We start from the raw sequence: 26,304 nt of genomic DNA, 5'->3' as shown, positions 1-26,304 counted from the left end.
TTTTCATTTAGTTATTTCACTTTTATTTAAGCTTCAGTATCAAATGTTGTACAAAACACTTTCCGTATCTAAACAGAAGATTATGAATCTAAAAAAAATACAACATTCAGAATGAGAAAGTGGACAATTACACACATTAAAAAGCCAATTTTCATAGCAACAGAAAAGGAACGTGTGAAGGAGGCCATTCCAATGACATCACTTAAACAGAGGAAGGTTGGAGAGCGACAACACCTGTTCAATACGGACATTAAAGAACACAACTCCTGCCCTCCCTCACCCCATCTATTTCACCACCCATCCTCTCTCACTCAGTCCATCCCGCTCGCTCGCTCTCACACACACACACAAAAAAATGAATGGGGGTAATTTTAACAAGTGTCCAATCACGGCAGGAGTCCAGTATACTCACTGGCCAGGGCTTGTATCATTGGCTAATTCCGTGTGTGTGAGACTGTGTGTGTGGTGAGAAGTCATCTGCCCCCCTCACCCAGCCATCCTCTGGTGTCTCGTTTAGCTGATTGTCACCCACCACCCCCCAAAAGTGTGACTAGGTCACAGAGTGTGTGTTCGACAGTGTGTGGGGGGAGTAGAGGGTCTTTAGCCCCATCTCAGCAGCCAATCATAATGGGTTGATAAGAGACAGATGTGCTGATATGAGAAAAAGGGTCACACCGACTGGCTGTAATCTTTCACACACACCTCACTATGTAAATCAAGGCCTAATTTCATACAAAGACCCTATACACTCCGTCCTCCTAATCTCACTCAAATGTAGTAAAATTATCATACATACAAAGAAAAGGCATCAAGAGCCAAGGGTCAACGCAACTTCTTCAAACACACAAGCAACATGTACAACAAGCATTACCAGAATCATTCTATGCCTTAACACCCATGCAACATGAGGGATGACAGTCACCAAGAAATATGTTGTCTAAGAAAACCAATTTCTTTTCGGTAAACCAAGTCACATCCATAATGATACAGTCACATCCAGAGGAGGTGGGGGCCTTCACTGCCCAAACGTGCATGCTTATAGGACTCCACAGCTGTAAGTCATTAAATACCCACTGGCCAATAACTGTGAAGGAGTTGACGCAGGATTTACTTGAGGGAAGTGAAGGCTTGGAAGAGTTTGGAGAGGTTGACCTCAGAGTAACCGCTGGCAAGGAGGGAGCGGTCTGGAACATCTTTTAACTTCCTGTAGACCTCCATCTCTGTCTTCCATAATTTCTTAACCCTTGCTGGAGAGGAGGATGAGAAAGAGAGAAGAGAGGTGGAGAGAGGGAAAGGGAGAACAGGGAAAGAGGGGGAGAAGAGATAAATAATCAAAGAACTTGGTCAGTCTAAGACAGTGTTCAGAAGCACAACAGTGTCAAATGTTGCACTGTATGACAATATTCTCTCTGGTAGAAATACAGGCTTTGGAATTTATATCACTCTTAACTGGAAAGTTGAGGGATCTATAGTGGAGCAGTGATACTATCACTTCAAGTTGGGCTATGGGGTCGACACACATTTTGTGTCAGATGGAATTTCATGACTTTTCCATGACTTAACTACATTTCCATGACCAACAATTGGCGGCGTCTATGTACATATAAAAAAAGTAAGCATAATGTGGTGTCGACACTGAGGCTGCTCTCTGATCCCATGTACCATCTCCTGTCGTTGTGCAAGGCACTTAACCCCTGACAACGTGGAATACCTGTTAGGCAACTGTATAAAACACATACGGTCAACTCTCAGTCTATAGAGCTATTGGGTGTGCAGGCTCTTGATCAAGCCCTGATCAAACACATCAGAGCCAGTTTATCAAGGTCTGGTTGAGCAGCTAATTTCTAAAACGTGGTTTGTTAGAGGGGGACTGGAATAAAAGCCTGCACAAAGGTATTAGCTCTCCTGGAGAATGGTTGACCACCCTTGATGTATAACATTGCAACCAAATACATTTGTCTTTGTAAATAATTTACTTATTCAATACATCAAAAGATAGCCACAAAAAATGGAGACAGGTGGCAACGGGAGGTGGTAGGGAACTGGTCTATCTGCCCAATATAAATGATCAAAACTGGCGGAGGAATAAGAATAGCATAAATAGGAAAGTACGGCAGTTTAACTTGAGGACCAGGATGTTGACAGCTGTGCCATACAGACTGCAAAATAGCTGGGAAGAGATTTTTGATGTACTGATTCCATGGTACAGTGTGTATGAGTTGATATATAAAACAAAGCAAGATTCAAGACTTGGTGCTAATCAGTTAAAATGATCGTATAGAATTCTTGCTACCAACAAAATGTTGAATATTTGGTGGCATACAATCGTCGCAGCTATGCAGATTTTGTTCTGAGGACACTGAATCAATAGACTATTTGTTCTGGTTTTACATTAGGTATCCTGTTTCTGGTCTCAGGTTCAGGAATAGCTGAAAAAGCATAATCTAAAATTGACCCTAGAAATAGCATTGTTGGGAGATCTGGAGAGACCTGGTGAGTCAGTTAATAACATACTAATATTCAAAGTAAAAGTATTTATCTTCAACTCGCAATCTGTGGATTCTATTTGATTCGATAGATTCAAATTGTATGTTAAACATCACAGCATAGTTGAACTAAATCTTGCATGTAGAAATCCAAAGAGGGTGGCCAGCAGAGATGGGTGGGATGGGCTGATGGAAGCAGAGGGTTGGGATGTGGAATTGGAGACAATTGGGAGTGGAGTTGCTGGGCAGGGGATAGAATGACGGTCAAAGATAAGTCAAAATAAACAAAGCAAAAATTTGTGTTGGAATGACACTGAGGGGCAACGCTGTTACATCCAATGCCTGTTTGGGAGAGGTATTTTATTATTATGTATTTTCTTGGATGGTTGAGGGGCAGCTCTCGGGGAATTGTGGGGGGATCTTGGAGGGTTGGTGGCCTAGCGGTTGGGAGCTTGGGCTGGTGGCCGATAGGTTGCTGGTTTGGGTCCCAGTTTTGACTTGGTGGGAGACCTGTGGATGTGCTCTTGGGCAGGGTGTTGACCCTCGTTGCTTCTGTGGGACAGAAGCAACTCTGGATGGGAGTCTGTAAGATGACTGAATGTAATGTAAACGTTGAGCGGCTTCTATGCAGGTAGATTGTATGTTTTAATATTCAAAAAAATAATATCTCAAAAGATCAAATGGTTATGGTAGGCTACAGATCCTTGTATTCCGCTGAAGCAAGCCCACAAATGTACCTCTTCTAGTTTAGCTCTATTTATCGAAGCTACAATAGAAATGTTTACTCTGCAGGCTGACTAGCATCTATTGAGTTGCAAAGTCCCATACATGTGGATGCTCAAATCAACTGGAAGTACCTAAAAAAGTTTTGAAGCAACATAATCCAAAAGAAATGCTATATCAAATAATTGTTCCTAAAATTACTGTTTGCGATTCACAGAGGGATGAGTATTACTTCTCTCCGCTCTGCTGACAAGTATTTTTCTCAGCTTCTTAAAATATATATATACAGTCACTTTTTCCACATTTTGTTACATCAGTCTTATTCTAAAATTAATTAAATACATTTTCATCAATCTACACACAATACTCCATATTGGCAAAGCGAAAACAGGTTTTTAGATTTTTTTGCAAATTTATAAAAAATTAAAAATAAAACAGAAACACCTTATTTACATAAGTACTCAAACCCTTTGCTATGAGACTCGAAACTGAGTTCAGGTGCATCCTGTTTCCATTTATCATCCTTGAGATGTTTCTACAACTTGGAGTCCACTTATGGTAAATTCAATTGATTGGACATGATTTGGAAAGGCACACAAGCTGTCAATGTAAAGGTCCTACAGTTGACAGTGAATGTCAGGGCAAAAACCAAGCCATGAGGTCGAAGGAATTGTCCATAAAGCTCCGAGACAGGATTGTGTCGAGGCACAGATCTGGGGAAGGGAACCAAAACATCTTTGCAGCATTGAAGGTTCCCAAGAACACATTGGCCAACATCATTCTTAAAAATGGAAAAAGTTCGGAACCACCAAGACTCTTCCTAGAGCTGGCCGCCCGGCCAAACTGAGCAATCGTGGGGGAGAAGGGCCTTGGTCAGGGTGGTGACCAAAAACCCGATGGCCACTCTGACAAAGCTCCAGAGTTCCTCTGTGGAGATGGGAGAACCGTCCAGGACACTCATCTCTGCAGCACGCCACCAATCAGGCCTTTACAGTAGAGTGGCCAGACGGAAGTCACTTCTCAGTAAAAGTCACATGACAGCACGCTTGGAGTTTGCCAAAAGGAACCAAAAAGGACAGACCACGAGAAAGATTATCATGTCTGATGAAACCATGATTGAACTGTTTGTCCTGAATGCCAAGCGTCACGTCTGGAGGAAACCTGGCACCATCACTACGGTGAAGCATGGTGGTGGCAGCATCATGCTGTGGGGATGTTTATAAGCGTCAGGGACTGGGAGACTAGTCAGGATTGAGGGAAACATGAACGGAGCAAAGTACGGAGAGAACCTTGATGAAAACCTGCTCAGGACCTCAGACTGGGGCGAAGGTTCACCTTCCTCGGGGCCTCCCGAGTTGCGTAGAGGTCTAAGGCACGGCTTTGCCGTGCCAGCTGTGCCACTAGAGATTCTGGGTTAGAGTCCAGGCTTTGTCGCAGCCAATTGGCCCAGCGTCGTCCGGGTTAGGAGAGGGTTTGGCCAGCAGGGAAGTCCTTGTACCATCGCACACTAGCGACTCCTGCGGCGGGCCGGGCGCAGTGCACGCTGACACGGTTGCCAGATGCACAGTGTTTCCTCTGATACATTGGTGCGGCTGGCTTCCGGGTTAAGTGGGCATTGTGTCAAGAAGCAGTGTGGCTTGGTTGGGTTGTGTTTCGGAAGACGCACGGCTCTCGACCTTCGCCTCTCGAGACCGTATGGGAGTTGCAGCGATGATACAAAACTAACTACCAATTGGATACCACAAAATTGGGGGGGGGGGGGGGGGGTCAAATAAATAAATGGTTCATATTCCAACAGGACAATGACCCTAAGCACACAGCCAAGACAACGCAGGAGTGGCTTCGGGACAAGTCTCTCAATTTCCTTGAGTGGCCCAACCAGAGCCTGGACGACACGATCGAACATCTCTCGACAGACCTGAAAATAGCCAAGGGTAGCCAAGTCAAGGGGTCTGAATATTTTCTGAATGCACTGTATGTATGTACAGTTGAAGTCGGAAGTTTACATACACCTTAGCCAAATACATTTAAACTCAGTTTTTCACAATTCATGACATTTAATCCTACTAAAAATTCCCTGCCTTAGGTCAGTTAGGATCACCACATTATTTTAAGAATGTGAAATGTCAGAATAATAGTTGAGAGAATGATTTATTTCAGCTTTTATTTCTTTCATCACATTCCCAGAAGTTTACATACACTTAATTGGTATTTGGTAGCATTGCCTTTGAATGGTTTAACTTGGGTCAAACGTTTCGGGTAGCCTTCCACAAGCTTCCCACAATAAGTTGGGTGAATTTTGGCCCATTCCTCCTGACAGAGCTGGTGAAAAAGCATGCTTTTTCAGTTCTGCCCACACATTTTCTATGGGATTGAGGTCAGGGCTTTGTGATGGCCACTCCAATACCTTGACTTTGTTGTCCTTAAGCCATTTTGCCACAACTTTGGAAGTATGCTTGGGGTCATTGTGCATTTGGAAGACCCATTTGCGACCAAGCTTTAACTTCCTGACTGATGTCTTGAGATGTTGCTTCAATATATCCACATCATTTTCCTCCCTCATGATGCCATCTATTTTGTGAAGTGCACCAGTCCCTCCTGCAGCAAAGCACCCCCACAACAAGATGCTGCCACCCCCGTGCTTCACGGTTGGGATGGTGTTCTTCGGCTTGCAAGCCTCCCCCCCTTTTCCTCCAAAACGTAAAGATGGTCATTATGGCCAAACAGTTCTATTTTTGTTTCATCAGAACAGGACATTTCTCCAAAAAGCATGATCGTTGTCCCTACGTGCAGTTGCAAACCGTAGTCTGGCTTTTTATGGAGGTTTTGGAGCAGTGGCTTCTTCCTTGCTGAGTGGCCTTTCAGGTTATCTCGATATAGGACTCGTTTTACTGTGGATATAGATACTTTTGTACCCGTTTCCTCCAGCGTCTTCACCATGTCCTTTGCTGTTGTTCTGTGATTTGCTCTTTTAGCACCAAAGTACGTTCATCTCTAGGAGACAGAACTCGTCTCCTTCCTGAGCGGTATGACGGCTGTGTGGTCCCATGGTGTTTATACTTGCGTACTATTGTTTGAACAGATGAACGTGATACCTTCAGGCGTTTGGAAATTGCTCCCAAGGATGAACCAGACTTGTGGAGGTCTACAATTTTTTGTTCTGAAGTCTTGGCTGATTTCTTTAGATTGTCCCATGATGTCAAGCAAAGAGGCACTGAGTTTGATGGTAGGCCATGAAATACATCCACCTTCACACCTCCAATTGACTCAAATTATGTCAATTAGCCTATCAGAAGCTTCTAAATCCATGACATTTTCTGGAACTTTCCAAGCAGTTTAAAGGCACAGTCAACTTAGTGTATGTAAACTTCTGACCCACTGGAATTGTGAACTAACTCATGAAGCTGGTTGAGAGAATGCCAAGGGTGTGCAAAGCTGTCATCAAGGCAAAGGGTTGCTACTTTAAAGAATCTTAAATATAAAATATATTTTGATTTGTTTAACACTTTTTTGGTTACTACATGATTCCATATGTGTTATTTCATAGTTTTGATGTCTTCACTATTATTCTACTATGTAGAAAATAAAGAAAAACCCTTGAATGAGTAGGTGTGTCAACTATTGACTGGTACTGACCGCATGTATGTATGTATGTATGTATGTATGTATGTATGTATGTATGTATGTATGTATGTATGTATGTATGTATATCCCCCCCGATTTATCAGCATCCCTACTTCCTGTAGCTTTGGGCCAGGCCTACCTGCCCGACTGTCTCTCATCGCTCTTTGAGCAACGGGCCCACTAGTCTCACACACAGAGGTGATGCTCGCAAACACAGATGCGCTAAAGTGTCATTCCGATATTGGTTGATATGTTGAGAAAGGCCCGAGGGGGTGTGGTATATGGTGCCTGTATACAGCCCTTAGCCGCGGTACATTGGCCATATACCACACACACCCCAGAGGTGCCTGATTGCTATCATAAACTGGATGCCAATGTAATTAGAACAGTATTTTTATTTTTCATACCTATGGTATAGGGTCTGATATACCACCGTTTTCAGCCAATCAGCATTCAGGGCTCGAACCACCCAGTTCAACATTCAGCATTAAGGCCTGGGGGGGTGTGGTATACGGTCAATATAACATGGCTAAGGGCTGTTCGTATGCCCGACACCACAAACCCGAGGTGCCTTATTGCTATTATGAACTGGTTAAAAACATAATTAGAACAGTAAAAATAAATGTTTTGTCATACCCGAGGTATACAATCCAGTTTATAATCTCCAATTAAGCCTGCCTTTCTACCACTTTCATACAAAACATATACAGTATATATTCTAAATTCGCACATATTAATCCCTCTATTCGATTCCACTCTCCTCTACTACACTCCTATTACCCATCCTCCTCTCTCTGTCATCCCTTCTTTCTCTCTCTCGTTTTCTTCTCTGTGTGGTGCATTAGTGGGTGTTGTATAAATACACAGGGACAGGCTGCCCAGAGGGAACAAAGGTTAAACACACACACACGACAGAAGATGGCATGTGCAGGAACTGAGAAGGGAACAGATGGAAAAAGAATGATGTGCTCGCTTCCACACACACAGGTTGGTGAGGCTGACCCAGCCACCACAAGCAACCATTACTAGATAATCCTCACCTCAGCGGAAGGAGAAAGTGAGACAAAGGGAGGGAGGAAGGAAAAATGGCAGGAAGGGGGAGAGAAGAGGGAGGACTATTTATCTGAGGAATCGAGCGAGAGGTTTGGAGACTCTTTATCTGAGGAATAGAGCGAGAGGGGGGAGACTATTTATCTGAGGAATAGAGCGAGAGGGGGGGAGACTATTTATCTGAGAAATAGAGCGAGAGGGGGGGAGACTATTTATCTGAGGAATAGAGCGAGAGGGACTATTTATCTGAGGAATAGAGCGAGAGGGGGGGGACTATTTATCTGAGGAATAGAACGAGAGGAGGGGGGGGACTATTTATCTGAGGAATAGAGCGAGAGCGGGGAGACTATTTATCTGAGGAATAGAGCGAGAGGGGGGACTATTTATCTGAGGAATAGAGCGAGAGGGACTATTTATCTGAGGAATAGAGCGAGAGGGGGGGGACTATTTATCTGAGGAATAGAACGAGAGGAGGGGGGGGACTATTTATCTGAGGAATAGAGCGAGAGCGGGGAGACTATTTATCTGAGGAATAGAGCGAGAGGGGGGACTATTTATCTGAGGAATAGAGCGAGAGGAGACTATTTATCTGAGTCATAGAGCGAGAGGGGGAGACTATTTATCTGAGGAATAGAGCGAGAGGGGGGACTATTTATCTGAGGAATAGAGCGAGAGGGGGGAGACTATTTATCTGAGTCATAGAGCGAGAGGAGGGGGAGACTATTTATCTGAGTCAGAGCGAGAGGGGGGAGGACTATTTATCTGAATCAGAGTGAGAGGGGGGAGACTATTTATCTGAGGAATAGAGCGAGAGGAGGGGGAGGACTATTTATCTGAGGAATAGAGCGAGAGGAGGGGGGAGACTATTTATCTGAGGAATAGAGCGAGAGGGGGGAGACTATTTATCTGAGGAATAGAGCGAGAGGGGGGAGACTATTTATCTGAGGAATAGAGCGAGAGGAGACTATTTATCTGAGTCATAGAGCGAGAGGGGGGAGACTATTTATCTGAGTCATAGAGCGAGAGGAGGGGGAGGACTATTTATCTGAGGAATAGAGCGAGAGGGGGGAGAAGAAAGATGATGCATGATCAAGCGAACGCAATCATGTCATAATTTCTGAAAGGTAGGAGAAAATAATTCTTTTTTCCTCTAGTCTTCCTCCTGCTTTTCTTCATTCTTTCTCTTTTCCCCCTCAATCACTGTGTGTGGAATGGATAAAAGAATGATTTAAGAGTCAGAGTGAGAAAGAGAGGGAAGGAGGGAGGGAGGGAAAGATAGAGCCCAGTTCTCAGTAGGGGTTGCAGTTCAAATAAATGGCCTCCCTTTAAAAGAGCGAGTGAAAGGAGAAAAATAAAAAAGATAGGAGGGAGAGAAAGGGAGGAATGAGAGGAAGAGAGACAAAGCAAAAGGAGAAACAGGATGAAAGAAAAGGAACAGGAGAAAAGACTAGAGAAAAAGGCACGACGGAGAGAAGGAGACACCACGCACACAAGGCCTGTCTGCAGTGTATCAGGGCTGTGCGGTGCTCCACTCTATCTAGATATACAATAACAAGGGTATAATTAAGTGTGCATGATGAAGTTAATGGAGATGGGCCAAAGCGATCCTGGCACCAACACTAACGTGATGAAAAATAATGGAGCCGGGCCATAGTGTTTGCTAACGCTAACATGAATATTCTATTAGCGCATGGCTGTTAGCAGCTAGCGTAGCGGGCAACTGGGACAGGAGTTAATTTAATCACCCGTCGGAGCATGGTGGAGCACGGTTAGGACGGGGAAACTTCTTTGTGTGAGGGTAATTGCACAGAAAGAATAATTGATTTGACAATCGCACCCACGGATTTACCGTCCTTATATGGACTGGTAGGGAGGGAGGGTTAAGGGAGGAGGGAGAGAGATCAGGAGAGAAGACAGTGGCAGAGGAAGAGAGGAGAGGGGGGGGGGGGGCAGGAGAGGGAGGAGGGAGGAAAAGAGAGTGAAAGGAGGGGGGAAAGGTACAGTGCTGTGAAGAGGGGCAGAGGAGCTCTGTGTGTGATTGAGGCATCAGGAGAGGAGAATTTATATCTGATCAATGCAGAGAAATTAAATTATGGTTCACACACACAATCATATTCTGTACACCACAGACAGACAGCGAGACAGAGGAGGAAAGAGAGAGGGAGTGAAGGAGGGAGGAGAGAAAGCTGAAGCGTGCAAGTAAATGCTGTGGAAGTCATTGATATGAGATGTTTAATTATTGCCAAGAATGAGATTGTTTTATCATGAGGGAATACTGCTGGTAGCTAGGTGTGTGAACGTCTGTGTATTCTATTAGAGATCTCCTGCCGGGGAGGAAATTACCTCCATGTTTAACTCAGTCACAGCAATCGGGCACAATAATGTAGGGTATATGTAGATCAGACAGACAGACAGACACCTTCTGTCTCCTCTCGGGTAACAGAAGAGTAGTTGCTGCAGCAAACACAAGCCATATAGGCCTATCAAGGTAAAGATTGAAGAAATATCAGTGAAAGCGGAAACACTATTTGGATAGTCCATTTGTAGACGCTCTACAGACTATCAGTAACATTTCAACTAATTACCTACTAACCGTAACCCTTACCCTAATCACAAGTTCAGCAAGCATTTGCTTATCAACAGATTCTCAGCAGATGTTCATACTACCAAATAAAGTGTGCCTGTGAAAGCAAAAGGTTAAGGAAACTAAACTAGGTTAAAGGTGTGGTAACCCAGCAGGTAAGGAGTGTGTAGGGCCACTGTTGTCTGGCCCTGTAATCCTAGCAAAGCTTCCCCAGAGAGTGTAATACAGTAATATGTGGTATTACTGCCCCGGGACCAGAGGATAACACACACAACATGTACTTTACAGCTGCACGGGTCTGTGTGTGTGGGTGTGCGTGTCGTCCCAGTCAGTCCACTAATCCAGTCACACCTAGAGTTATCCCAGTCTGAGCAAAGCCAGGGTGTGTGTTGTGAGGGTGAGTGAGATAGTCACATACAGTCGTGTGTTTAGGCCTGGGAGATGAAATATACATTTCTGAATAGTTTCAACACGGTGTGTTGTTGAAAACTATACAATAAAGGTGTAGCCCTTTACACTTGTACCCGTATAAGGGTTGAAAAAAGCAGACTTGGACACTGGTAAGTGCCTAAACTGTAACGTAGTGGCTGTACAGAAACATGCTATACATGACGTCAGAGCTCAGGCTCTGTGCTTCACAGCGCTGTATGGGTTTTGACTGACAGCCGTTCTGAACTTGAGTACCGCGCCCGACTAGAAGTTGCCCCCCATCCCTCCTGGTAATTGGGTAACTTTTGCAACTATTTTGTTGTCTGAGTGAGGGAAATTCTGTAAACCATGAGGACTCAATTTATTTTGAAAGATGAGACATTGAGGATTATATAATAAATACCGCTTTGATGTCATACAAGCAAGCCAAATACCCATGAGTCCAAATGTGCACTTCACATTTCCAGATCATAAGACGCATGTAATATACAGTGTCAACATTTCTGATCACTATGTTTGATGTACAGTTACAAGATGACATGGCTTCATATCCTGGGTCGTCCTGAACACAATGAGCCTGTTGGTTGTATTGTGAAGAAAGTTTGCCACGGACCACACATCAGAATGCACTCATGACTCCTTTCTATGTGCACCAGAATTATGATCGGCTTCTCTGAATTGCCTTGTGAAAGCCTAACACTGTAAGATCGTATCTTATAATTTAGCTAGTCATGTTGGCAATAGAACAAGCATTCAAATTATGCCCACCTGACCCAGATTGCGATTTATAATGGGAACTTTTTGGATTGCGCAAACAGTAATTGTGTGATGGCGGGGAAGCAGTGCTGTGTTCCAAACAAAACAACTAAAAGTGTGCTTGCTCTAGCTCCTCAACGGCACAGCTAGGAGAGCTCAAAAAAGCACGGTATAGTTGAAGACACTTCTTTTAGTCATAAAAGTGCATTGAAATTACGTAAACACTGTGCACACTTTGGAGAGGTTTGTGGCTACTTGGAAACACCAGTTAGACCTCTCACTCAAGCCCTTGTAATTATTTTGTATTATATTGCACCTACCCAACATTCTTATCATGTTACTGAATGTATCCAGAATATTTTCAGATTTCGTTAACAAATTCAGTGAAAGTACAGTAAATGTAAAATGCACATAAAATCAAAACAGTGTAATGGTTAGATTCAGTCATGTGAACTGTTGTGTACCTCACCTTTAGTCTAATAATTTCCCCATAATCTCCCAGTTCCTTTTAATTGCAACCATGGTTATGCATTCCATATTTCTTCTGTAAGAAACATTTCAATGTAGCCCTATCCATATAGGCCAATTCCCACGATCGTAAAGGGTTAAACGGTTATTTCTAAAGTTGACCAAACAAAGAACCTGACAAGGCCAGACGCAAAAGAAGGAAATAATGAAAAGCAAGTAAAGAAAGCAAGGCAGAAAAGGGGAGGGAAAGAAAGGATTGGCGTTGATTTTTCACATCAAAGAAAGAGGGGGAAAAACACAAAAGAAAAGAGGCTATAATCATGTTAGCCCTCCTCGCCGCCTCCACCTCTCCTCCATCCCCATCCTGCCATTCCTGCGCCATCCGTCTCCAGAGTGGTCATCTATTGATTACAACTTATATTTACCTCCGCTGCCTTGCTCTTTCGCTCCCTCTCTCCAGCCCTCGCTTTCACACATGCGTCTACACACACACACACACACGTCCAGACACACGCACTTACACATGCATACATAAATATTTAATCAAATAAATAAATCTATTCGCAGAGCGACCCTTTCTAATCAAGTGACATCAATCAGAGGACTGTGGGTAAGGGGCCTACAGAGCGAGCCCAGAGCGTGGTGTGTCGCGGCTAAATGGGTCCGGGAGGAAATATACGCTCCATGTCCTATTAAGGCAGAAGGGCTATCCTTTCATCCGCTTGCCTATTACTCCCCCTATCATTTCCCCAAATCTAAAACCTGTTTTCAATCAACACTGGCAATAGAGTGGCTGTCGGAGAAAAGGAAGAGAGCGGGAAAGAGAGAGAGATGGAGAGCTCTTTCCCTCTTTCTCTCCGTGATTGGAGCGTTTTGCATTCTGTGTGTGTACGATTGTGTAAGATTCTCTGTGTGTGTGTGTGTGTGTGTGTGTGTGATTGAATCCGTCTACGAAATTAGGGCTGTCGACTCGAGGAGCTGAGCGTCCTTAACCCAACCCCCTCATAGCCCACGCCCATCCACCAACGCATGGGTGTGTGTCTACTAGTGATGCATTGGTCAGCTGTTTGTTCATCCACACCCGACTGACTATGTGATAGTTCTAATCTGAGGCCCACATCCGAACCTAACACGCAAATATAGAAAATGTGATGTATAGTCAGAGGCGGAGCAATTTTTTGACAGGCCTTTTAGATAGGCCTGTGTTTCTGCAAAAAATTTCAACATTTTGGTTGTCTATTTGTTAGTCAAATTGTCTATAATTAGATACATGCAGCTTATCTTCAGTCATTACTTGTTGCCTTCGAGTACTAAATAAACCCTTGCTCACCAGAATAATGCCATAAATCGATAGAATGAATGCTTCAATCTAGTTGACATAGGTAAAGTTCTTTCTTCACTGCTTCACTCGGACAGCAAAGACGTCTAGGGACCGAGGCGAAAATGCAATAAAAATAAATAAAACGGAAATGATTTTATGTGCAAAATTTCCAAATTACATCAGTTTGACCGGTTTAAGGAAATTAAAAGCTGTGAAAACTACATAACATGTTTTGGCTTGGATGCATATTTTATGATACTGATAAAGATAGCACCTTTACACAGTCCATAACCACGCATTCATTCTCTCAAGATGCTGAAAGAAAGAAATCATTCTGCAGGAGTAAATGTTATATTAGGCTATGTGAGAGGTTATAGACCTAGTCAGTGTCCAGATTTCAGACGACTGTTCCATTTAACTATCTGAACATCAGCCTACAGTTCCCTCGACATGCCATGTTAAAGTCCCCGTCGTGTGACTTGAATTTGTATAGCGCATCACAATCATCACATATAACATAGCCGGCACCGCTATTATCCTCTTACCACTTCACCAAATCTTTCCCAAACATTAAACTACTGTTCTGGCCCTCCTATTTATTTTCATCTGTCCATTTTGCAGCCTTCCTCTTATTAAATGAAACTCCGATAGTCTTTTCTGCCTCAGTGGATCAACATGAACTTTTTCTGTTCCCAAAGCATTTGGCAATTGGTGTGTATTTGGCGAGTGTACAGTTAGGCCCTAAAGCGTAGGCTTAGGCTACGCACTAATGTCAAATAACAATAATAAACATTTTTAATGTAGCCTATAGATAAGAATTATATATATGGATTTTTAATGCATTGTTTTCTCTATTCAACCCACCTTTCATCCACCCACCCAATATTTAATGTCCCTAAGCCTGCCCGCCAGGCGGATTTAACCGCGGGAACTGTGGGTTATGAGTCAACCCGCATATCACTAGTGTCTACACGTGAGTGTGACAGTCACTACAATAAACTGTATGTGCGTCTTAATACATAGGCCTCTGTAAGATGTATGTACAATAAGTGGGTGTCAATTGTAATATTGATTGAATGCTAGTGTGTGTGTAGTTTTACTTCTCTCGTCGCTCTGTAGTACTTTGGTGAAAGCGTACTCCCAGTCGAAGATGAACCTGTAGTAGCACAGCTGGGTGTACAGGGCTTTCTCAGAGTACTGTGGAGAGAAAAACACACATTACTACACACTTATCAACAGGTACTGTAGCAGTCAAACTTGTAGTTTGTCAAATGAGAGAGAGAGAAAAAAAGACTGTTCCAAGCCCCTTAATCCAACCCCAGTGTTACTTACACCCAAGGTGCTCTGATAATATACAGGCAACTGCCAAAATAATGGAAATGCTAGTAAATTAGGGATATGAAGTGTTTTGAAAGCAGGTGCTTTCACACAGGTGTGGTTCCTGAGTTAAGCTATTAATATCCCATCATGCTTAGGGTCATGTATAAAAGTGCTGGGCAGGTAATTATTTTGGCTACCATAGCTATGCCCCCATAGGATGACAATACCCCCATTCGCAGGGCACGAGTGGTCACTGAATGGTTTGATGAGCATGAAAACGATGTAAACCATATGCCATGGCCATCTCAGTCACCAGAACTCAACCCAATTGAACACTTACTGTATGGGATATTCTGGAGCAGTGCCTGAAACAGCGTTTTCCACCACCATCAACAAAACACCAAATGATGGTATTTCTCGTGGAAGAATGGTGTTGCATCCCTCCAATAGAGTTCCAGACACTTGTAGAATTGATGCCAAAGTGCATTGAAGATGTTCTGGCTCGTGGTGACCCAACGCCCTATTAACTTCTTAATAGGGGGGCGGCAGTATTGAGTAGCTTGGATGAATAAAGTGCCCAGAGTAAACTGCCTGCTCCTCAGGCCCAGAAGCTAAGATATGCATATTATTAGTAGATTTGGATAGAAAACACACTGAAGTTTCTAAAACTGTTTGAATGATGTCTGTGAGTATAACAGAACTCATATGGCAGGCAAAAACCTGAGAAAAAATCCAGCCAGGAAGTGGGAAATCTGAGGTTTGTAGTTTTTCAACTCTTTGCCTATCCAAGATAGTGGAAATTTGGTCCGATTGCACTTCCTACGGCTTCCACTAGATGTCAACAGTCTTTAGAACCTTGTTTGAGGCTTCTACTGTGAAGGAGGAGAGAATGAGAGCTGTTTCAACCAGAGGTCTGGCAGAGTGCCATGAGCTCAGTCTCACGCGCTCCCGTGAGAGTTAGCTGCGTTCCATTGCATTTCTAAAGACAAAGGAATTCTCCGGTTGAAACATTATTGAAGATTTATGTTAAAAACATCCTAAAGATTGATTCTATACATCGTTTTGACTGGACCTAGTGGTCGCACCTCATGAATTTGGATTTGTGACCTAAACGCGCGAACAAAAAAGGAAGTATTTGGACATAAATGGACATTATCAAACAAAACAAACATTTATTGTGGAACTGGGATTCCTGGGAGTGCATTCTGATGAAGATCAAAGGTAAGTGAATAATTATAATGCTATTTCTGACTTCTGTTCACTCCACAAAATGGCGGGTATCTGTATGGCTTGTTTTTGTGTCTGAGCGCCGTACTCAGATTATTGCATGGTGTGCTTTTTCCGTAAAGTTTTTTTGAAATCTGACACAGCGGTTGCATTAAGGAGAAGTGGATCTATAATTCCATGTATAACATTTGTATTTTCATCAACATTTATGATGAGTATTTTTGTAAATTGATGTGGCTCTCTGCAAAATCACTGGATGTTTTGGAGGCAAAACATTACTGAACATAACGCACCAATGTAAACTAAGATTTTTTGATATAAATATGAACTTTATCGAACAAAACATACATGTATTGCGTAACATGAAGTCCTATGAGTGTCATCTGATGAAGATCAAAGGTTAGTAATTCATTTGATCTCTATTTCTGCTTTTTGTGACTCCTCTCTTTGGCTGGAAAACTGGCTGTGTTTTTCTGTGACTAGTTGCTGACCTAACATAATCGTTTGGTGTGCTTTCGTCGTAAAGCCTTTTTGAAATCGGACACTGTGGTGGGATTAACAACAAGTTTATCTTCAAAATGGTGTAAAATACTTGTATGTTTGAGGAATTTTAATAATGAGATTTCTGTTTGAATTTGGCGCCCTGCACTTCCACTGGCTGTTGTCGTATTGATCCCGTTAGCGGGATTTCAGCCGTAAGAAGACACTTTAGGTTCGCGTTTTTCCTGTATTTAATGAGATGTCATAAAATATACTGTCTCCCCCTCCACCTCTTTCACTTTCCTCCCACATTCTCAGACCATGCTCTCACATCCCTGATCCTCCTATTTCCATCTCTCATCTATTTACATCTCGCCATCCTCCTCTCAGGGAGCATGACCAATAAAGCCGTAGTTTGGTTTGTTAATTTCAGCAACAATTAACTCTAGTCACACGCCTGAGAGAGAGAGGCTGAGATAATGAGGTAGTGGGAGAGAGAGAGAGAGGGAGGTAGAGAGGGAAATGAAGGGGAGGAGAGGGAAGAGAAAAGGAAAGAGATCTGATCATGTGTAAATCACCTGGCTGATAGTTTGTTGTGATAAGGTTTTTGAGAGAGAGGAGAGGCAGCTGAACAACAGCCTCCGTCAATGTGATTAGACATTTTTCTGCATGAGGCCATTATCACAACGCTAATTACACTGACTGTTACATTCAACTACAGGACACCCCCACAACACCCCCACAACTAGCATCATTATTATGATGCGTGTATGACAGAGTTAGCATCCGTAATGCCTGTGTCCGCGTATGGATTGTGTTTCAATGTCTATGAATGAGTGTGTGTAGTGTTTAACAAGTGTGTGTGTGTATGTATGTACACTACCGTTCAAAAGTTTGGGGTCACTTAGACATTCCCTTGTAAAAAAAAAAAAGAAAAAAAAAAGCAACTTATCTTGGCTTCTTGCTGCACTCGCGTAACAGGTAGTCAGCCTGCCACGCAGTCTCCTCGTGGAGTGCAATGTAATCAACCACAATCGGTGTCCAAAAATACCGATTACCGATTGTTATGAAAACTTGAAATCGGCCCTAATTAATCGATTAATCGGTCGACCTCTAAAAGAGACGCCTCACAAGTCCTCATCTGGCACTTTCATTAAATAGTACCCACAAAACACCAGTCTCAACGTCAACAGTGAAGAGGCGACTCCGGGATGCTGGCCTTCTAGGCAGAGTTGCAAGGAAAAAGCCATATCTCAGACTGCCAAATAAAATAAAAGATTAAGATGGGCAAAAGAACAAAGACACTGGACAGAGGAACTCTGCCTAGAAGGCCAGAATCCCAGGAGTCGCCTCTTCACTGAGACTGGTGTTTTGCGGGTACTATTTAATGAATTTGCCAGTTGAGGACTTGTGAGTCGTCTGTTTCTCAAACTAAACACACTAATGTACTTGTCCTCTTGCTCAGATGTGCACCGGGTTCTCCCACTCCTCTTTCTATTCTGGTTAGAGGCAGTTTGCGCTGTTCTGTGAAGGGAGTCACACACAGCGTTGTACGAGATCTTCAGTTTCCTGGCACTTTGTCACATGGAATAGACTTAATTTCTCAGAACAAGAATAGACTGACGAGTTTCAGAAGAAAGTTCTTTGTTTCTGGACATTTTGAGCCTGTAATCGAACCCACAAAAGCTGATGCTCCAGATACTCAACTAGTCTAAAGGCCAGTTTTATTGCTTCTTTAATCAGAACTACAGTTTTCAGCTGTGCTAACATAATTGCAAAAGGGTTTTCTCGTGATCAATTAGCCTTTTTAAAATGATAAACTTGGATTAGCTAACACAACGTGCCATTGGAACACAGGAGTGATGGTTGCTGATAATGGGCCTCTGTACGCCTATGTAGATATTCCATAAAAAAATCTGCCGTTTCCAGCTACATTAGTCATTTACAACATTAACAATGTCTACACTGTATTTCTGATCAATTTGATGCTATTTTAACAGAGAAAATGTTTAGCTTTTGTTTCAAAAACAAGGACATTTCTAATGCAATGCAAATTAATTACTTAAAAATCATACAATGTGATTTTCTGGATTTTTGTTTTAGATTCCGTCTCTCATAGTTGAAGTGTACCTATGATAAAAATTACAGACCTCTACATGCTTTGTAAGTAGGAAAACCTGCAAAATCAGCAGTGTATCAAATACTTGTTCTCCCCACTGTATGTATGTATGTATGTATGTATGTATGTATGTATGTATGTATGTATGTATGTATGTATGTATGTATGTATGTATGTATGTATGTATGTATGTATGTATGTATGTATGTATGTATGTATGTAATGGTCATCTATGGCCATGCGAGACACACAGCTGTTGACCCACGATGCACTGCCTGGTCAATAACTAACCATGAATTCCATAATGGATCCTTGGTTACCGTTGCCAACGCAGAGCTGAGTACACACACTTCCCCTCTCACACAAACTAGCCCTACACACAAAGTCGCACTGGACTTGACTGACAGGTGTCGAAGAGGCGTGGCTAAAGGTGTTACAGGTCGTTATTGAATTTAGAGCACACACAACCACACACGCACAAACGCCTCGTCATTCGGCTCAGTGCTTTGTTCTTGTACTGACACCATTTCAATTTGCACCACAAATCTGCTGCATTTTCAGCCTGGCTGCCCAAAGAGCAAACCAGCTGTGAAATTGCCTCTCTAGGGAGCGAACAACCCCCCCTCCCCTCCACACACAACCTCGCTAACTACCCCCCTCACTCAATCTGCACACACACCCATATAGTAGGTGCACTTCCCTTTCTCATGCAAGTGAACCTGTAAAGTATGGGCTGAGAGGGAGAGAAACAAGGGGAGAGAGAGAACAGGGGGAGGAAACAATTGTGGGAGAGCAAAGAGGGGGAGTGAAGAGTGAAAGGGAGAGAAAAAGGGGGAGATAGCATACAAAATGGGTCTAAATAGCTAAACCACAGCCAACAGTCTAAAACAGACCACAAAAGCCCACACAATAAACTGAACACGGTAAAATGACCCCCCCAAAACTACAATTAGTATTCTATTCAGACAGGTACTGAGAGGTCAATGACTACATGGATAACTACATGCTACATGACAAAATAAGTGTGTAACTGTGACAGTCTCCTGCTCAGTATGAGATTCATACAGTAAATACAGCACAGTCAGCCATCACTAGTACTAATCCATAAACACTGGAGCTACATCTAAAGGTTCCATGGCATACACTGAGTGTACAAACATTAAGCACACCTGCTCTTTCCATGACATAGACTGACCAGGTGAAAGAAATGATCCCTAATTGATATCACTTGTTAAATCCACTTCAGTCAGTGTCAGGTTAAAGAATGATTTTTAAGCCTTGAGGCATTGTGTTTGTGTGCCCTCCAGAGGGTGAATTGGCAAGACAACAGACTGGTAGATGGTAGTGGGTGCCAGGTGCATCGGCTGGGATTTTCATGCTCAACAGTTTCCCATGTGTATCAAGAATGGTCCACCACCCAAAGGACATCCAGCCAACTTGACACAACTGTGGGAAACATTGGAGTCAACATGGGCCAGCATCCCTGTGGAACGCTTTCGACACCTTGTAGAGTCCATGCCCTTGAGGGCAAAAGGGGGTGCAACTCAATATTAGGAAGGTGTTGCTAATGTTTTGTACACTCAGTGTATATTCCACCTAGACACTGCTAACCTGCAGATCCAGTTGACCCCTTAAACACACCACACACACCACTGTAGCTGCGAGAGAGAGGAGAGAGAAATCACTGTGTAGCTGGGCGTTATGAAATCTGATAGGGTTTAACTCAGACGTTGTAGCGTTGGGTTGAGTCCTCCCAGCGATCGGCTTCACAAGCCTCCATAATGAGTCAATATATGTAAATCTTTACTAGCCAAACACTGCAGGAAACAAAGACATTTAACTGGTGCTCCCGCTCGCTAGCGCAGCCCTGCACCAATGGGTAATTTCTCCCCATTCACAAGGTATAATTGCCTGCTATTTGAAGATATTCATGCTCAATTTTTGAAATTAATTTCAATTGGGGGGAAATGTAGAAATGTCAGCTTCAGTGAAAGGGATTTGATTTCAATTATCCTCGCTCAAAGGCCCTGTGATTTCCAAATACACTTAAGCGAAATTATGACAAGAATTTTTGTTCGGTGAATTTCAGTGTTTAAAGAGCGATTAGGCGATAATGGGGCGGCTTTGAGCCGGGAGTGAATGCAGCCGTCTCCCTCTGAAAGGCACTCAATTATCTCTGATTGCTCCAGCTATAATGTATCAAATAGAGATACCTGCTATTGCCGTAATTTGTGTGAAAATTAACATGCTGCAATTTCCACTAGAGAGGAAAAAAGAGCTTTAATGGGCGCCTGAACGTACATCAATAAAACTGAGGGAGACAGAGAGAGGGAAGCAGGGAGAGAAAGATAGATAGGGAGAAAGACAGGGAGGGAGAAAGAGGGAGGGAGTGAGAGAGAGGAAGAAAGAGGGAGGAGGAGAGGGAGAGAGGGACAGGGAGAGAGAAAAAGAGTGGGAGGGGACTGAGCGCATTGGCTAAACTGAAAACGAAAGGGAAAAAAGAAGCGATAGAGAAACAGAAAATGAGAGAGAGAAAGTGCATCAGATACAAAACGAAAGCAAGGGAGGGGGAGATTGTTAAAGAGGGAGAGAGAAAGAGAAATTTAATTTACTGAAAATATTACAAATTGCACCTGTGCATAACTCCCTCAAATTACTAACCAATCAACAAGAGTGGCTATTACTCCTCTATTACATGGAGATCAGAGAGTGAGGAAGAGAGTAGGGTGAGAGAGAAACATATAAGGGGGGGGGGGGGCAAGGGAGGGAATATGAGAAGGGGAGAGAGGGAGGTAGCAGGAGGGGGAGAGAGAGCAAGCAGAAAACACATCACTGACAGAGACAGGAACGAGGCTGTGGAATGAAGAGTAAGAAGAGGATAGAGGGATAAGATGATAAAGGAGAAGAAGGATAGAGGCAAAGGGGAGAAAGAGGGGATGATGTATAATGAGATAGAGAACGAGAAAAGGATGGAGGAATGAAAATACAAGAGGGGAGAAAGAGGGAGAGAGAACAGAAAGGTGGGAGCGAGTGGGCGAGGAGCGAAAAGGAGGAAGGCTGAAGGAGGAATGGAGGGAGCAGGGGAGAACAGGAGAGATGGAGGGAGCGGAGGAGAGAAGAGGTGGGTTAAGGGTAGAGGGGTGAGTTAAATGTTTTATTCAGCCAGCAGTTTAAAGTGGCAGGGCCCTCAGGCACAGAGAAGGACGCCTAAGTGGCCGTGGTGACAAGACAAATTGGCCTTTTGGGTTTCAACCTGTCGCCACACAACCCTACACACTGCTAGAGAGAGATAGAGGGAGAGATAGAAGGGGAGGGAGAGAGGATGAGGGGGGAGAAAGAGGGGGAAGAAGGGGGAGAGAGAGGAGGGAGGAAGAGGGGAAAGGGAGCTTGGGGAGAGAAAGAGGGGGAGGATCGAGAGAGAGAAAGAGAAAGCTTGTAGGGAAGGAGGAAGAAAGTGGAGAGGCAGTGAAAAAGAGCGGAAAAAGGGAGAGAACTACAGGAGAAAAATACATTGAAACGTCAGGGATAAAATGAGAGGGAAAGAGACGTCAGATCAAGTGAAGGCAGAAAAACATCTACCCTTCAGGCTGGTCTTCATAAAGGAGACCGTTTAAAACTACCAGTACCCTGGTCTTCATAAAGGAGACAGTTTAAAACTACCAGTACCCTGGTCTTCATAAAGGAGACAGTTTAAAACTACCAGTACCCTGGTCTTCATAAAGGAGACAGTTTAAAACTACCAGTACCCTGGTCTTCATAAAGGAGACAGTTTAAAACTACCAGTACCCTGGTCTTCATAAAGGAGACAGTTTAAAACTACCAGTACCCTGGTCTTCATAAAGGAGACAGTTTAAAACTACCAGTACCCTGGTCTTCATAAAGGAGACAGTTTAAAACTACCAGTACCCTGGTCTTCATAAAGGAGACAGTTTAAAACTACCAGTACCCTGGTCTTCATAAAGGAGACAGTTTAAAACTACCAGTACCCTGGTCTTCATAAAGGAGACAGTTTAAAACTACCAGTACCCTGGTCTTCATAAAGGAGACAGTTTAAAACTACCAGTACCCTGGTCTTCATAAAGGAGACAGTTTAAAACTACCAGTACCCTGGTCTTCATAAAGGAGACAGTTTAAAACTACCAGTACCCTGGTCTTCATAAAGGAGACAGTTTAAAACTACCAGTACCCTGGTCTTCATAAAGGAGACAGTTTAAAACTACCAGTACCCTGGTCTTCATAAAGGAGACAGTTTAAAACTACCAGTACCCTCCTACAGACACACACTCAAGGCCGTAAGAGGCCTGTGTAGAGAACAGAGGATACCCTTATCAGTGTGTGTATGTTGTACTTCAACATGAATTACAAGTGTGTGTGTGTGTTGGGATGGCCTGTGTAAGAATCTCATTAAAGTATGAACACAACAGTTGAGGCAAGGACAGGGTGGGAAGGGGGGAGGGAGAGTGAAAGAGGAGAAATATGGAGGGGAGGTAAATAAAAAGGAGAGCAAAAACAAGGGAGCATGAGAGGGGCGTGAGAAGAGAGAATTTAGACCATGTGAATGGAGGAGAGTATGAGAGAAGAGGACGAGAGGAGAGGACGCGAGGAGAGGACGTGAGATGTGAAGAGGAGGAGAGCTGAGACGAGGAGGGGACAAGAAGAGAAGGGGACGAGAAGAGAAGGGGACGAGAGAAGAGGATGAGAGAAGAGGATGAGAGAAGAGGATGAGAGCTCAGTAGCTTTAAAAATGGCTCTACAGCACCATCACCTGGACAAACCATCCAACATCGATACAGTGAGTGTGTGGGTGTGTGTGTGTACACATCCAGTGTGTTTATGCAAGTGGATTATATGTGTGTGGTGTGTTCATGCTTGTGGGTGTATGTGTGTGCGGTGTGTTAGTGTGTGTCTGTTACCTCTGGTTTGAGTGTAGAGCGGGTGCAGGCAGGACAGATGGGTCCAGATCTGGAGAAGGAGATAGGCAGCCTCCTAGTTCGGTTCTGACAGGCCTGGTCCTCACACACCAACCAACCCTGACATGGAGAGAGAGGGAGACAGAGACAGAGAGGAGAGAGGGATGGGAGTGAAGAGGGATTGGGGGGTGAAGAGAGATGGCATGAGAGGGGGACAGACAGACAGAAAAGGACAGAGAGAGAGAAGCAGAGGAAATACAATAATTATACAACATTGTATTCATATCAAGGAAAATTTAAAATACGAGGCTAACTTGCTGGAAACAATTGCATAATGATCTGCCTAAATACACATAAATCAACTTTCTCCCGCCTTCTCTCTGCCTCCTCCCTAAATTGTATATTCTCGAATTTTCCAAGACATCCCCTCTGTGTGAATAAGGCACATCTGCTTGAGCCTGGGGGTCCTTCCCTTTTCAGACAGGCAGAGCAGAGGGCAGCAGGTGGTTAGGACCCCTGGGGTGAGTCAGTGGCCTTGGACAGGTGCAGACCCTACTCCCTCTGTTCCCCTCCTCCTCATCCCTAATCTAATACCCTATATCTCCCTGGCCTGCCCTTTCGTGTTGGGGTTATTACCCAACTAATAACAGTTCCCAAGACATCCAACCCCTTACTACATACTACACCTGTCCTACCACCTCACATACCAAATCATCCCACACACACACACACAACGACCCAGTTGAGCACTAAGGGTGAGCCACACACCCCTATGCACCCTTCACCCCATAATTCTCCCAGATATACTAGGCCACAGAGAAAAGGAGGAAATATGGAGGTCTCTTTTCCCCTGTATCAATTACAATCATAGAGTAGACAGATAAACTGAAGGGTCTATTGTACTGTTATCAATCTCATTAACCTGGCTGTAACCACACACACAACATTGTGGTGAATATTATATCAGAGCCAACAGAGCAGTTTAATGTCCCATGATCCTCGTGTCTGTGGCGGTTGGCAATGTTTAGATAACGTCTCTGGCCCAGGGGGTTGTGGGTAATGCTGTGAACTCTGGGAGATTGTAATTGAATTGGGACATATGTGTGTGTTTGGTTTTCGTTTATAGGCGATTGGCGGGATGCTGTGTGTGTGTGTGTTCATTAGGGATGTTATTGCCTGACTGTCTGATCCCAGAGTCTCCTGAGGACACAAGCCTAAACACACAGCACTGTTCCCATGGGCTGGAGATGCATGCGAACACACACACGAGAAAGGGTATATTAACTGATAAAGTCCTGTGGGTCTTTGAGTGAAACTGAGCAAGAGGAGAGAAAGAGAGAAAAACATTAAGCCAGAGAGAGCAAGAAGGAGATGGGGGGGGCTGATAATGACATAATTACAGCAGTCACTACCTGACACACTGAATCCAGCCGTCAGATGACTTCCACACCATTTAACTAAACAGATTAAACTGCAGTGAGACAAGACACAGAAACTAGCCTACACTCCCTCCCTCTCCATCCATATTCCTCTCTCCTCCTTTCACCCTCTCTTCTTTTCTCTCATTTGCACCTCATCCCATTTTTCTCTCTCCTCTCCCTCTTTTCTAACACGCTCCCCTTTCTTCCTCTGTCCAACTCTCTCCCGCCTTTTCTCCCTCCATCCAGGGTTTGATAATGAGGCAGATAGTTGACTTTGTGGGGGGTTACTGTTTCACACAGTGATCTCAGACCAGTGGAACTCAACACACAGGAATCGCGCACATACACACTATTTTGACTGGTGGATCTCAGGATAAAAGGACTAGAGAGAGAGAAGAGACAGAGGTTCTAGCTTGTAAGGTAATCAATCCTGCCAGCTCCAGAGTTGAATAGGTCTGAAACCAGTCCACTTTTGTAGACAAAGCACGCAACCACGCAGGCAGGGACACGCACGCACACAAACACGCACTCACCTCTCACTCTCTGAATAGAGCTGAAACCAGTCCACTTTGTACATCCTCCGCTTAATCAAAGCGGCTCCATTCAGCAATTTGACCTTTTGTTCAAAATAGGATTATCACCTTCTTCTCTATTTATTCCCTCCCTCAGCCAGTTTCCAGGGGTGACCCACATGACGAGAGTAATTGCAATAATTTGTTAAACGCCATGGCAACGGGTGTTTGAAAGGGGTAAATAAGAGGGGGGTCGGAATGACAAAATGAACCAACGACACTCGGGAGGGGGGGGGGGGGGGTGAGAAAGATAGATGGAGAGGAAGATAGATGGAGAGGAAGATTGATGGAGAGGAAGAGGCAGAAGAGAGAGGGATCAGTGTTTGGCCAGTCTAGCAGAGCAGGTTTATTGATAATAGCGGGGGGGTTAACGTCTCTGTAGGAACACACGCGCACAGAGGTGCAGGCCAGGGCTTTCAGTCTATCTGGCCAGACAAACAGCTCCATTTGAGCTCTCCCTTCGTCTGAAAGAAATCCTTAATTACCACTCTTCATCGCCCCCTCTGTGTGTTTATACACACGTGTGTTCCTAGAGTGTGTGTGTGGTGTTAGTATTCAGTGGCAGCAGCTGTTTCACACATTACAAAGGGGGCGAGAGGCTTGTTCCCTGAGAGAGTGTATGTGCGTGTTTTTGGGGGCACATTCGCCCCACTAATTGATTTCTGCTCAGCACTGTGGGAGAGTAACACCCCCTCCCCTACCTCCACACAATGCTCAATCTAAAAGACTAGCAGGCAACGCCACTCCAATCTTCCACAACCCTGAAGACAGCATCAGTGCTAGTTCTAGAAAACATACAAGTTCTACTAAGCAA

At 43.9% G+C, this 26,304-nt stretch overlaps 1 protein-coding gene across 2 annotated transcripts in view; it reads right to left on the bottom strand.

The window, feature by feature from the left end:
- Positions 1–26,304, bottom strand: part of pola1 (polymerase (DNA directed), alpha 1) — a 91,012-nt gene continuing 64,708 nt past the window's right edge. For both annotated transcript variants that reach the window (XM_071414869.1, XM_071414868.1), the window contains exons 35-37: positions 23,501–23,617; positions 14,542–14,638; positions 1–1,247 (exon numbers count right to left, since the gene is read on the bottom strand). In XM_071414869.1, the coding sequence (XP_071270970.1) occupies positions 1,108–1,247; positions 14,542–14,638; positions 23,501–23,617 (354 nt within the window). In that variant the 3' untranslated portion in view covers positions 1–1,107. The remainder of the gene's footprint in view (positions 1,248–14,541; positions 14,639–23,500; positions 23,618–26,304) is intronic.

This window comes from Salvelinus alpinus, chromosome 8 (genome assembly GCF_045679555.1).
Source record: "Salvelinus alpinus chromosome 8, SLU_Salpinus.1, whole genome shotgun sequence".
NCBI lineage: Eukaryota > Metazoa > Chordata > Actinopteri > Salmoniformes > Salmonidae > Salvelinus > Salvelinus alpinus.
This window is presented reverse-complemented; position numbering and strand designations above follow the sequence as displayed.